Source organism: Mesoplodon densirostris, chromosome 3 (genome assembly GCF_025265405.1).
Source record: "Mesoplodon densirostris isolate mMesDen1 chromosome 3, mMesDen1 primary haplotype, whole genome shotgun sequence".
NCBI classification, from domain to species: Eukaryota; Metazoa; Chordata; class Mammalia; order Artiodactyla; family Ziphiidae; genus Mesoplodon; species Mesoplodon densirostris.
In genome coordinates this window covers 35,479,579-35,494,125 of record NC_082663.1, presented here as the reverse complement: position 1 = coordinate 35,494,125, position 14,547 = coordinate 35,479,579, and the positions used below count along the sequence as shown (strand labels likewise).

General features: G+C 38.9%; 1 protein-coding gene across 1 annotated transcript in view; it reads left to right on the top strand.

The window, feature by feature from the left end:
- OXCT1 (3-oxoacid CoA-transferase 1) overlaps positions 1-12,477 on the top strand; it is a 137,623-nt gene extending 125,146 nt beyond the window's left edge. The window contains exons 16-17 of the mRNA XM_060092843.1: positions 4,246-4,347; positions 10,478-12,477. Coding sequence (XP_059948826.1) covers positions 4,246-4,347; positions 10,478-10,519 — 144 coding nt within the window. The 3' untranslated portion in view covers positions 10,520-12,477. The remainder of the gene's footprint in view (positions 1-4,245; positions 4,348-10,477) is intronic.
- The last annotated feature ends 2,070 nt before the right edge of the window (positions 12,478-14,547 follow it).

Here is a 14,547-nt window from a genome sequence, read left to right as displayed (position 1 = left end):
TCATACATTTATCCATTTAATAAGCATTTTTGAGCTCCTTCTCTGAAGCTGACTATTGCCAACAGTGGATACAGAAAGGAGGACAGTCTTTGCCCCCAAGGAGCACATTCAAGGAGAGTAGACAGCAACAGTACCAGCCTGTATTAGAGTAACACATGTGATAAAGTCCATGAGAGAGAGACATGCCAAATGCTGAGTTGAGAACATAGAGGAAGGCTGCTTAACAGCCTGGGGAGAGTGGTGTCAAATATTAACTATTTCCCAGTCTGTATCTTTTCTCCTCCAGTCTCAGTGTCTCTCGTTTTGCCTTAACGTTCTCCCTACTTCAGCCATGCTGAATGTTGTGCACTGTGTTGCATCCCCTGCCCCCACCCCCGCCATGCTCCTCTGGGACTTGGCACATCCTGTCTCTCTCCCTGGCATGCTCTCCCCACCCCAACCATCTGGCTAATTCCTGTTCATCTTTTATGTCTCAGCTATATAATTTCTTCTCTGGCAAGTCTTCCCTATCCCTCCCCAAGTCTTCTGGGTGCTTCCGTGAGTCTTAGTACTTACCCTAACTCAGCACTGATCACTGTATTGAAATAACCTTTGAGCTCTCTGCCTGTCTCACTCATCACTATTTGTCCAACACTTAGGATAATGCTTGACCCATACACAGTGAAAGCCTGTTGAATAAATACTGTACTTTTCTCAATGAGAAAATTAATAGATTGAGTGAGGAGTCTTAAAAGATAAGTAGTTTTATAAGTGAGAATAAGACCAAAGAGGCCCTTCTAGGCAAAGGGAAGAAACATTGGCAGGGTCCTGGAGGAATTAAGAAAGCAGAGTTTACTCAAGGACCTGTGAGTAGGGTAATGTGGAGTGAGGGCATGGCCAGAGATTCTGAAGGCTGAAGGTGAAAAGCCAGTAAGGGACCAAATTATAAAGGAATGTGAATGTCTTGTTAAGAAATTTGGGTTTTATCTGGAAGGCACTTGGGAGCCCTTCAATGATTTTTAATAGTTGGGGACACCATTGATTAGATCTGCATTTTACAGAGAGCCCTGTGGCTTTTATGTAGAGTATGGGGAGAAGAGATGAGATTCCTTCAGTTATCTTGGCCAGAAATATCAAGGTCCTTAACCACAAGACAGAAAGAGAGATTTCAAAGAGATTTAGGAGATGGACTCAACTTAACTCGATGATGAATGGGACGCGGTTGCTAAGGCAGAGATGATTCCTGAATTTTCTGGCTAGAGGCGTGGTCGACCTGTTGTATCCTTAATGAAGCCTGGGTCTGTAGGAAGAGAAAGGGAGGAGCAAGGGGAGGCAGGAAAAGAATAGGTGCCATTTGAACACACTCAATTTGATATTCTAGAGTAAGTTAACATCTGGAACATCCACGGGCACCTGGAGCTCAGAGAGGTCATCACTGGATCAGATATGTGAACTCATTAGCAGGCGGGGATAATTGGAGGCTTAACGGCAGATGGTGTTGTGTAGCAAAAAGGAGTAAAGTGAAAGGCAGCTACATATGGAACTTCGAGTGCCCCAGGGAAAGGAGTGGTGCGTTTACCCCTGTGCTGTATACAGTAGGTGTTTAATAAATATTGCAGTACCATTAAGGGCATTGACTCTGGGCACTCTGCCAGAGTGATATGGGACTAGAATTCCATTTTCAGCTCTTAAGGAAAATTCCATTAGTTGCCTGCCATTTGAAAGAGGCTTTGGAGATGTTATGACCCTGATTTCTTGGTTTCATGTTGCTAGAATGATGTGATGAAAGAGGCCTTCCTCACCAGCACTTGGGCTGTGACTAACTGCTTTATCCGTAATGCAGCCTGTTATGGTGGTGAAAAAATAATAAAATTGTCATCTGTGAAACAGAGTAGTCGAAATATTATTCTTGGCAGTTGAACAATTGATTGTAGCTTTTAGGTTTTAGTGTCCATTTTTATCAAGTTTTTGTTTACACTTTATACCACTAAATGGAAATCTTCCTAAATATTTCAAAAGTAAATTTCCCATTTTTAAAAATCATAGGTGCTTAGTTTTCCTTGAGAGGAAATTAGGGACCTTGACCTTGAGAGCTAATTAGGGATTGATAAAGGTGTTAATTAAAGGTTTTTAAAAGCAGTAAGTCATTTGCCATAGATTTTATCCTCTCAGTCACTGAAGTCTTATATTCATGATACCAAAGTTGTCTTCTCCCCAAATCCTTTTCCTGCCTGTTCTTAATAACACACCCCAAAGGCTCTTTTTCTCTTATATGTTCCATTTTGATAAATTTGTAGTTGTTCATAATACAGGGGAAAGAAAATCAGTATGAATGATGCTCCAGACACACTTTCTGCAAAGGAAAAGTGTCCAATTAAAAAAAATTTGTAATTGACATTTGGGAATTGAATAACCTACTGAAGCATACAGACATTCCTAGATGATCATTTTTTTCCCCGTCAAAATACATTTCTGCTAAAAAACGTTTCTTTAGGAACATAAAAATGAACAAACAAAAAAGAAGTTTGCTGAAATATTTCCTCCTAAATTTAAATAATCTTTTCCAGTAAAATCATCCAGGTTATCTATGAATTCATCAAACAGAGAAGGCAAGTATCACTAGTCCCCTTGATGTTTTCCTCCTGAGGAGAAATATCAATTAACTGCATACAAATAAGCATTTGGGGGCTTTGATTTGGGTTCATGCACAAGTGACAGTAAGTTAAGCTGTTAAGGAAAAGCATATGCCTCTGTGGTGCCCTTGCTGTATGTCCCAGGCATGAGGCCAGCTGCTCAGAGTAGGTTTGTTATTATATTTGTCCTGTATAAAAATCTTGGGAAGTAGGTTTGTTTCATATCCATCTACACATGTGAAGACAGGTTCACCAAAGATTGCCTAGCTAGTGTTGGCAGAGCTGGAATTCCAGTCCACCTTGAAAGCCAGGGTTCTTTCCTCTGCATGTTGCTGTGTCTTCTTTTTTATTTTTATTTAAAATTTTTTTAAAATTTTATATTGGAGTACACACTGCTGTGTCTTCTTAATAGCCTCCTAACCAGGAGTGTGTTTAAAAATGACAGTTTAGAGTTTGACTTCCAAGCTAGCTGAAAATAAAGATTCTAAGCCTGAAAATAATAGTTGAATTTAAGGTAAACCCAGAGGAGAGGAGCAATCTGGAAAGAATAATATTTAAGTCTGAGGAAGACTAACCATGACCACTGAAAGAGGGAACAGTGCCTGTTGCATGGGAGGACAACTTACTGTAGAGCCCGTGAGTGAAAGTCATAGGGAAGCAGTTTTGACTCTTGCAGTTGGAGCTTCCTATCAACAGGCAATCTGCCTTGAGACAGTGAGCCTCCTACCACTGGAAGTTTCTAAACAGAGCCCCAGCGACCATCTCAGAAGAATGTTTTAAAGAATTCTTGGGTGGGAGGTTATATTACATGATTTTGTTGGTCCCTTCCACTCAAGTTGTCATATTACTGAGCGTGACCACGTGCGTTCTATATCAGGCACGACAGGTTGCTTGGGTCAAGCTATACCAGTTGGCACTACCGTCACCTAGTGTTACCAACCAGAATGTTGTAATGCAATATTTTGGGTGAGGTAAGCCTTCTCATGCTGTCCTAAACATAAGCATCTTCATTTGATTTCCACACCAGAGGGAGATTCTCATGCTCTACTCTTGGATCTATGTGTTTTCATAGGACTTAAAGGGAAAGCTTTAATATTTACCTGGGGATGGGGGTGGTCTTTCAGGGGCAGCTATCCCTTTATAATTACTCCTAGCTACTTCAGAGCACCTTCCTTTGTTTCCTGTAGTTTACCCAGAAGCATTGATCAGCTTTCCCCCCATCATCCCTGTGCTTTCACCTTCCAAATATCTCCTCCCTCCCTGCTTTTCTTCATTCTTTTCTTTCTTCAAATCATTATTAAACATCAAATTGAAATTTTGACCCAAAGTGTTAGATCTAACAAAAAGAAAGTTTAAAAAAACCTGGTTATAATAGTAGCAAATGCCATCAATAGTCAACACTCATTTATTTTCTGGCATCAGCAGAGCTCCCCAACTAACTGCCAGTTAGGGAGTTGGCATTTATTCTCACCAAAATACAGCAGTTACGGTTGACATTTTTTCATTACTGATTTTCAGTCTTTTATCCTGAGTCTTTTCTCTCCTTAAAGAACTTGAGAGGTTATTTCTGTTTTGTGCTGTAAAATAATTATCGTAATAGAAGTTGTCATTGTCATTTTCTTGACTTCTACAGGCTGTATTTGATGTGGACAACAAGAAAGGCCTGACTCTGATTGAACTCTGGGAAGGCCTGACAGTGGATGACATAAAAAAGAGCACTGGGTGCGATTTTGCAGTAAGTGTTTCTGTGAACAAATCCAGCCACTTGTCCTATATCCTGAGCTTGATTAATGGGTGTTTATGCACATGAACCATTAATTTGTGATCATTTTTGGAGTTGACCTTAGCAGAGAACAGGAGTGGAAGGAAGGGTGCCTCCGCCGAGAGCAGGTGGCAGCAGGAACAGGCTCTGGCTCATGGGCCAGGGTTTGGCTCAGGAGTCAGAAGGGGGAGGAAACACCAGGAGCTGCTGGAAACAGCAGGTTGAGCTTGAATTTGAAGCTACTTTCTGTCAAGTCCCTTGCAATCCTCTGTTCTTGGGTTACGTATCAGCCGTGGCCAAACTTAATTAACTAAAAAATGTGAGCCACACTCAGAGAAATGGTACCTCCTTATTTTTTTTTTTTTTTTTTTGCGGTATGCGGGCCTCTCACTGTTGTGGCCTCCCCCGTCGTGGAGCACAGGCTCCGGACGCGCAGGCTCCGGACGCGCAGGCTCAGCGGCCATGGCTCACGGGCCCAGCCGCTCCGCGGCACATGGGATCCTCCCAGACCGGGGCACGAACCCGTATCCCCTGCATCGGCAGGCGGACTCTCAACCACTTGCGCCACCAGGGAGGCCCGGTACCTCCTTATTTTTAAACCCATCTGTGGCTTATGACTTTCTCTTTGATTAACTTCTTTGCCTGATTATCCCATCCCTTGGAGATATTAGAATGTCGAGCTTTTGACACCACCAGATTTATAGTCACAAAATAGGTGTTCTCTGTATTTGAAGAAAAACTTAGTGCATTAAAACTCTGACTTACAAAGCACATAAGAACATCAGGGGAGTATCCACTTAAGAAATCTCCAAATCCCTTTTTAAAACTAAGAGAATAATACTGTAATATAAATAATTGTCCTTTAATATAAGTGCTTTTTTATGAATCACCAATCACCTACCTAATGGGGGTCGAGAGGACAGCTCAGTCCATTTGAAGTTAATCAAATGTAAAGTCGAAATGTGTCTGAGAAAATGAAGAAATAGACTTTGCTTCTCACATAACTTTTTAAGAACAGCTCTATGTGTTAAAATGAAATATTTATAATGAGAAGAAATATTGCAGCTACCCATCCTGGAGAAGGTAATTTAATAAAACTTACTTGATAAATCATGCATGTATTTCATACATTTCTTCCTTAGGTACTACGTGCTTGGCTGGTACCTGTCAGTGTGTAACAAATGTCTGTAAAAACAATTTTGCTGCATAATTCATTATCCACATGTAACTGTTTCTGGTATTATATGAAGGTCTTTGTCTATTAACCTTTTTTTGAATTTCCCTTTGGAAAAAAGAAGCTTTCCAACAATACCTTACATGAAAAGCTCATCTTTAATTAACTTTTCAATGACCCCAGGGGGTAAAAAATGGGATTTGTTTATAGTTTAACTGTTTAGAATTCCTTACTCCAGTGATAAAAGCAAACAGTTCTTCTTACTTAATTAGCTATTATTCATATTTTTTCCTTATGTGGATGAGTTAGTCTCTTCGTCAGCAGATAGCATTTTTGAGATCTATAGAATGTTCAAGTCTCTGCTGCAAAAGGGAATTGCAAAATAGATCCTCATTGTTATCAGGTTTCTTTTTTTTAGTCACGTAGGTAAATCAGGAATGAAAAAGATGTATTTTTACTGTTTTTGCTTTTTCTTAAAGTGCTAGTTTCCATGTCTTGATACATTGAAAAATATCTCTATGGCCCCTCTTATCACAGTACCACCCCTCCTTCTCTTTTGACATTGACATGTAATCTTGTTTCCTACAAATTAGGCTGTTGAAATGAAATGTTAATTTTTATGTCAGTGTTGCCCTGAAAAGGTGTAGTATCAGCTAAACCATCTTGACAGAAGAACTGGATTTTGAGGATCTGATGATCAATGGCATCTCTTTAGACCCTGACAGATGAAGTCACATGTATCAAAATCTTTGTAAGGCTAGGGTCTGGAGTGTTCTAATTAATAAGATGTTTTGCCTAATAGCTGGGTTATCAGTAAGATACATTTAATAATAAAAGTACATTGGGATAACATCTCTTTATTTGATAATTCAGAGGTATTCCATGTCATAATTCAGAAGATATCTCATATGGTTATTACTGCATAGGTAGCATTTTACTCTATATCTGACTACATTACAACTTGCTCAAGATTTCTGTTTGAGAAAGGATTTCTGTTTCTCAGCCTTCACTGTATACCAAGAAGTGAACATTCTAGAAGAGAATAGTTAGACAGACAGGTTGTTGCATAACAGTTAAACAGACAGGTTGTTACATAAAGAAAAAAAAGTAAAAACCTAGGTCAAAGTAATTGTGAAAATGTGTTGGTAAAGGTCCTCTACACCTAAGAATATGGGCAAGTGAACGGGCAAAGGATACAGAATGTGGATATAAGCTGATTGAGAAAATCCTGAGAATTTCAAAGAAAAAGACAAGATATGACAGCATCAGATAACAGGGCATTACAAAATTGTGGTTTCAGGGTATTAAAAATAATAGTTATAATGAACTATTTGGGCATTAAAAAAAAAGATTCACTAAGACTTTCCTGTGTGCCACAGTGCAATTAACAAAAAAAACAAAAAATGTGAAAGGAAAATGTGTCCCTTAGGTATCACCTGAAACAGCTTCTTAAAAAATTCATAGTAAACATAGTGCCAGTTGAAAAGAGTTTTCTTTTCAATTAGGAGGAAACTCTCTTAAGGGTCATGTTATATCTAGAACTCCAAAGGAAGCTGTGGAAATTTTGTAAAAAAAAAAAAAAAATGCAGATATTGACTATATTTCTGGAACCTTCATCACACTTCTAAAATAAAATTCTGGTCAGGAGTAGTTCACAACAAGAGAAGCCAACCCATAATGGACAGAGATCTTGTTCCATGCTATCACTCTCCTTCAAAATGCAGTTGTTATAAAGAAAGGGACTTCCCTCTATATTTCTTGGGGATTGAGTTCCGAATCTATTGAGAGAGATAAGGGAGCTGGGCAAGTAGAGGTTAAAAACATCATCATTATAAAGCCTAGAATGAAGGATGGGGCTTTGGTGTACAGCCACAAAAGCCTTCCCAGATACGGACCCCTGAAGTGGGGGAGACTTCAGCTCCCAGTTATAGGCAGCCGTGGAAAATCATAGGCCTTCTACACAAGGGCGAGTCTTTACTGCTGAGCTTCTTTCCATGTGACTGAGAGCAAAATAGAGCACGTGCTGCCTACAGAAGGCTGATCCCGATGAGGAAGAAGAGTTGGGCTGAGTTTCACATACCCCAGTTCCTCTGCCCAAATCATCATTTAGTTGAGCCATTAAGGGACACACTTGAGGCCAGAGTATTACACTAGCAGGTGTCCCTCCACATGGAAGGGAATGTGAGAAGTGGGAATAAATGCTCCACCACAGCACTGTTGCTGGGTAGAGCCATACACACATGTTCACCCTCTACAAATGCTTGATTGTGATGCTGTGCAGAAATGCTTTTCTGTTGTTCTTTAATGCTACTAGCTCCCACCATTTTTATAACTAAGGAATCCTTTGGTTTATTTTTCTCCCAGGGCACCCACATTTTGAAAAAATTCTGTCTCTCAAATAAATATCCAGTAATAATTCATTTTCAAAGAGTCAAAGTGATACTGCACAGTTCCTCATATTATAGCTGTGACAAGCTAATGAAAATGTTAAATTTCTTTAAATTTTTTGGGCTATACTTGCATCACTTAGTGTGGTACTGCCAGCTATTTGATGGGTCAAATAGAAAGAAAAAAGAAAGGTGACATTCCAACACTTAAATTCAATTATCTGCAAAGTATCTTTTTCAGTGAGTAGTTAATTCAACTGGTTATTCATTTCTTTCTTTTCTGATGCATGCTTGAGTTACATAAGTTTTTCTTTATTATATATGTCTGTGGACCTTTTTAAACTAGAATATTTGTTTCTTTTTTAACTTAAAAATTTTAAATAAGTTGAATCCATAGTTGAACATCATGTGGTAGAATAAACTTCCAGAGGTTATTAGTCATCCATGATTATTTATTAAATACCAAGTGAATGTCCCATATTGAGCTATGAAATGTGAGTAAAATAGAACAAATTGGTATAGTTCCTCCTCTTAGGGGCCTTGGTCTTGTTCTCTCAGTAGGAATACACCTAAACCACCAGTGGCAAAAAATCAAATAAGAATCCTGCCTGTTTATATGTTTGCAATGGAGTCTGAAAGAAGCCAGCTGCGAGCATTCTTTGCCAAGTCGAATAAATTTGTACTCTCAATATCTGTTATGAACTGGCATTATACCAGAATTAAACAGTATACTCTTTGGATTTCAATGGACTGGGAAGACAACTCGTTAGCTTATCTTATGCATTTAAATCATATAGTCCTGTGCATAGCCTGTAGATCACTTTGGCAGGATAATCTGCTTCAGCTTACATGGACTTACAATGTTGATGAGACTGTGAGAGAACAGATGAAAAATGGAGGTTCAGTAGATATTTTTCTGTACAAAAATAGACAGGCCAAGTCAGTCTACATAAAGGTTCATCTTCTTTTCTGATAATAGTCAAGTTCCACACTGAGGATATAAATGATACTAAGAGCTGAAAATAGGGCCAACATGACAAGGAGAAGGATCAGATGTTTAGTTTAAAAAATCAAGGTGTCCAGTTTCCTTTTAAAGGTAATGCCATAAAGCACCTATTAGAAAATGATCTGTTGTCAAAAAAGGTTTTATTTCATTAAATTATTTCCACAGATGCTCTGCTGTTTAAAAAAAGAAAATCGATAGTTTGTGAGACACACTTTCTAAATACTCAGAGCCCATATATCTTTATTCTTTTCAGTAGAGTTGAATATCTCTGCAAATGTGGGCTGCGACTTTTGTCTATTAATGTCTATTACTTTGTCTATTATGATATATCTGTCCTTGGAGCTGGCAAGTCTGAATGAGCTCTCATTTTTCCTAAGATATGGATATGTACCAAGCCATTCCTATCCTTTTTATTCTGGACATGTCATTCTTTAGGTAGAAAAATGGAGAAGGGGGCATTAACTCTCGACACTGTGAAGACTTTATAAACAATTTACAAATGAACTAGAAATATTTAATTTCATCAAAGCCAAATGATTGCCTTCTTCTATTCTTAATATTGACTTAACCTCTATTAGAAACCTTTCTTCTAGTTCTTTGAAGCTTATCTAATCTAGTCACTCATTCATTCATTTAAAAAAATATTAAGTGTTTATTCTGGAAGGCAAATTAGACCCACTTCAATTGCCACATCCTTGAAGGTCTCAAAAATCACTTAAATTTTAGTATTCCTTACTGTGCTGTCCATGGGGCCTGTTACTCGGACTTAATGGATATTTGCCAGATTAAATGAAGAAATCTGTACCTGCCATTATACCTTGAAAAATCTGTCAAAATTAAGCCAGACTACTTATATTCAGGTTTCTTCTTCCACCACCTTTACCATTAAATGTAGATCTGTCCTCATATTTCTCTGCTTCAAGACCCCTAGGAATACATTTGCTATTTTGTACATTGAACATAATTATAGTTAATATTTAATATTTTTAATGCTGTTACCTCCTTTTTGTAATAACTTGGTATCTTTTTTTTACTGCCTTTATATCATTTCCACTCTGATTATGAAATTTCTGATAAAAGTTTGTCATCCAAAGACTACATTAAGTATCTCTTAACAAAATTGTGAATTGACTGGACCTATTTTGAGGATTTTGAAACTTGTGCCTTGCTCTGTGTCTCTGTTTCATCAATCTCCGAGCTCAGTGGTCCATTCAGTAGAGAGTTTGGTTTTCTAGACCCTTTATTTGTCTCCCGTGGCTCTTCCCCCACCTCCTCCTAGTTGCAAGTCTAAATGATCCTTAATTTAAGAGCTATAATGCAAGAAGGTTGAGAACTACTAAATACACAAAATGTAAATGGAAAAGGTGTTCTTTTTCTCAGTGGTTCAGAATGGAAAATAACGAGCAAACTCCAGGTGAGGTTCCTGACAAGGCTGCTTTTTGTCTACATCACTCAGGTTTGGAAATTCAAAGGAGAGATGTTTATACCATGAGGTTTTTTCATAAGTTGGTTATTTTTTTCTCTTTCTTTTACCAGGTTTCACCAAAACTCATACCAATGCAGCAGATCGCAACTTGAAATGTGGAGTAGACTTTTGTCCCAAGCTGTGTGTTTTTCATTTTAACCACATAGGATTTTACTAAAAGGACATCAGTAATCATAACTGTATATCTAACAAGCAGTTTTTGACTAGTTTTCTACCATCTTAATGCTTTATACAGCCATGTAGACTTTGTTCTCTCAAGCGTACTGTGACATTTTAATGAAAAACAAAAAGAAAAAAATTATGATTATCTTATTTGCTTTATAAGTGCTGAGAAGGTCATATTTACAGTTGGTGCTCACATTGGGTTTATCTTCATCTTCTGTGGTATGTACATTAAATTGTGTGCAGTTTGTACCAAGATGGGCCCTTACTTAGGAAGAGTTTCATTGATGTACTTTCCCTCCTAACTAAATCATGACACGTAGGAAAAAAAAGAATGAGGGAGAAAATGAACTCCACCCAGAGTATACCCAGGGGAGCATCGTACTAGTCCTGAAAGATAACATTTGTGTGAATTTTAATCAGGAGAAATGCTGTCTTAAGGGTTATGATTTTCCTTCGGCCTCCTCTGTCTTTTTTTTTTGGAGCCTCTGATTTTGTGATTACATCTTGTTTCCCTAGAGCATCCCTTCGCCCACCCCTCCTAACCCCCCCACTTTTTGTAACTAAGTAGATGCCCAAGAAGGCAAACAGGAACATCTCTGTGTGGGAGAAGTAACCTGGTTTGTGGGAGAGACTGAAGGGTATGGGGTCTATTGGTGCTGACATCCAACCAAGAAGTTGCCTTTATAAACAAACCAAATAACCATCTGTACTTTTCCAAAGATTAAAGTTGCTTTTAGCAAGAGGGCTATAAGCCTAACTGACCTAGTCATTTTTCTCATTTTCAAACAGTACAGTATTCGTGTGTATCCAAAGGGACCATTAAGAGTCTTTCTCTATGTTACTGTGGGCTTACTATACAATACCACCTCTTAGGCCAAAAGGGGCTGTGCGGTAATTCATCATGAACCCATAGTAACAGTGACAGCAGAGTTAAAAAAATCCTTTCTTTTCAGGGCCTCTTTTTTCTGCTCAGAAAAGTTTCTAAATGTTGAATGCCTTTTTCTGCAGAACAGTGTTATTTCTTCTGCCCAGGCTTGTTCCTTGAACAAAGTACTTTTAATTCAGCTTTATCAAACTAAGGGAAGTACTGATGAGCAAATCCAGGATTTGAAGAGCAGTGAACTTCATTCTTAGAAAATAAACATGATGGATTAGGTTTTGCAAGGACCTTCTCCTCAGAGGTATCCTAAGTATCAAACAGTTCCCCAGGGAGTATACCAAGCATCCTGCGTATCAAATGGGAGAAAAGTCCAGGCACCCTGAAGACAGGCCAGATTGCTGTCCTCTGGACAGAGGTAGGCATAATACAGTGCGATATACCATTCCTCTCATACCAGATATAGGAATTTATGCATGTTTTTAGCTAATGGTTGTCACTGAAATTCATTTTCTCTTCAGATATAGCTACAGTTCTGTCATTTCAGAGGAAGGAGAGGGTTTTTTTGTGAGAAGCACACTCCATATATAAAATGGTCCCTCTGGCTGGCTGCATGGTTGAAAGCATACTCTTCCAGTACTGGTAAAATGGACTTTTTAAAGAACTTGCAAGGTCTAGAGAAATGATATACATCCATGTTAGAGTTATGGTTCGGAAAATGTGTGATATTGATGGTTGCTATATTTGTAAACTTACTTATTCTGTGATTCTAAGAATGTTCTTCACTTTGAGTGGCAAATCCTAAGTAGATGGCTTTATATTCTTGATTAAAGAGCACCATGGATATTAAGAAATGCATTAGGATGTACAATAAGTATTCCAAATTGATATAGATTGGTGTGATTGTCCTTTTTCTCATTTGGGAACGGCGTGCCTAAACATGGGAATAATACAACAGAGATTGGTGGAATAGCCAATAATAAAGTTAGCACACTGTACCACTTCTAATCGAGTTACTGCTTTTTCTTTTGATCTTACCAAAGAAAAGATATTATCCCTCATGAAAGAACAAATGAAATGTTTAGATGAATTCTGACTTTGCTCCTTGTCAAAGTCAATGATCTATCTATAAAAATTGATTATCCCAGATTTCACGTGTTAATATTTCTTTGCTTTTATGTAACATTCCTTTAGGATACACATACATCAGTAATTTCCCAGTGGGGTGTTGCGTTTGCTTGCATTTTGAAGTGGCTCTAGTGATGTCTACGCAGCATCTGTGTTGCCCCTCTCATAACAGACTCACCTGCTGGCCAACGAGTTGGGCCTGTGCTCAAGATACACCTCTTTTGGTAACTCTCCTTTGTCCAGAGTGATTATACCCGGGGGTGGGTGTATGACCCAAAGTGTACCATTCAGGTTATTTATCCTATGTTTACAAACTGGAGATGAGAGAGAAGCCAATTTTCTTATTCCTTCTTGTTCCCTAAGCCATAAGAAGAATGTGACTCTGGCACCAACATCCTGTCCCCCCACTACCCCAATACACACACCCTACAAGCTGAGCTCCAGTTGGAGAGAAAGAAGTGGAAACACACACTGCAGCTGTAGGGAGGAGGCATCCTGGTGGTATTTGAGTTCCTGTTTCTGCACGTGTTGAAGGCCAACTTCTCTCCATCCATGCTTGTACATGAGCCCCAAATTTCCCCTTTTTGCTTGGGCTGGGCCTTTGTCACTTGCACCCAGAGTGTGAACTCAAGCAGCTTTGGTAATTCTTGAGTCCTAGGAGGGATCTGGTCTCCTACAGAAGGTATGCAGAATACAAGCAAAACTACTTTTCCCTGGGCCCAGAGAACACATGTAAGAACATTTATAGGTGTTACCCAGTGGGTAGAAAGGTTGTGGGTAGAGGTTTTCTTTCTCCTACATCTCAGTATAGTCAGCACAACTTTGAAAATTATTCCAGTGGAAGTGTAAGCAGAGATTTATTCAATGGATGGGTTTCCTTGCACTAACCTTTTCCCTTTCCTCACAAAACATTACCTTGAGTTTCTTTAGCTTATTTTCAGATTCTTCATTTTTAAGATGGGGAGAATATATTATCTTCCACCATGGTTCAATAAAATATAATTAATACATCTGGTTGCAAAAATACTGACAGATCTTTTAAAAATGTGTGTCAGTACTACCAGAATCGTCTGTTTTTCCTGTCCTTTTATTTTTCAGTGTCTACACTGCCTTCCCACTTCCCACTGCCATACTGAATATCAAAGTGGATTTAAGCATAAATATCAATAAATGTCATGTGGTCTAAGTGCATATCTGTGTGACATATACTTGAAGTGTCCTCCTTCCATAATATTAAATATGTCTGTGTGAAATCATCCAAAGGCACCTTTCATGTACCACACAGCAAGTCTCATGGGAGTGATGCCCATACCGATCCAGGTTAGTAATTAATAAGACAATTCCTTCTCTCAAAGCCACAATCAAACACAAATGATATTTGCTTGTGGAGGTTAAGCATGCTTGATTATCATGGTCCTCATTGCATTTAATGGGGTGCCACTCTGGGTAGTCCACTTGGAAACGACCTCAGGCAACTATCCTGGCTTTTTGTAGCATGAATCACATAGGATCCTATTTCCACTGACAAACCATGGGAGCCCAGGTACAGTCATTTTATGCAGTCATTTTATGTTTTTGGCTCGTTCCTAGGCATTCTATCTGTTACCCTTTAAATTTTTCAAGAGAAAATTATAGACCAGGCTGTCTATAATTGGGGAAGCTAGTAAAATAGTCTTGTTCAGGCTTAGAGGCAACAATAGGCCTTTGACTAAACAAAGACCCTGAAAGAGCTACATGCCAAACTGCTAGGCTACATGCAGCTCAGCAGAAACGGTGCTAGCGAGTCCTGGGAACCAACAGATAAAGAAGGGAGTAAGTCACGAAGCTTCCTGGGCCTTGGGAACCTGGCCAGTTCCCGGGGATCAGCGAACATTGGACCCTTCCCAACTGGGGCTCCAGATTGCTGTTACTCGGGACTTCTCAGCTGCTGCTTGGATCTGGAAGTAGGTG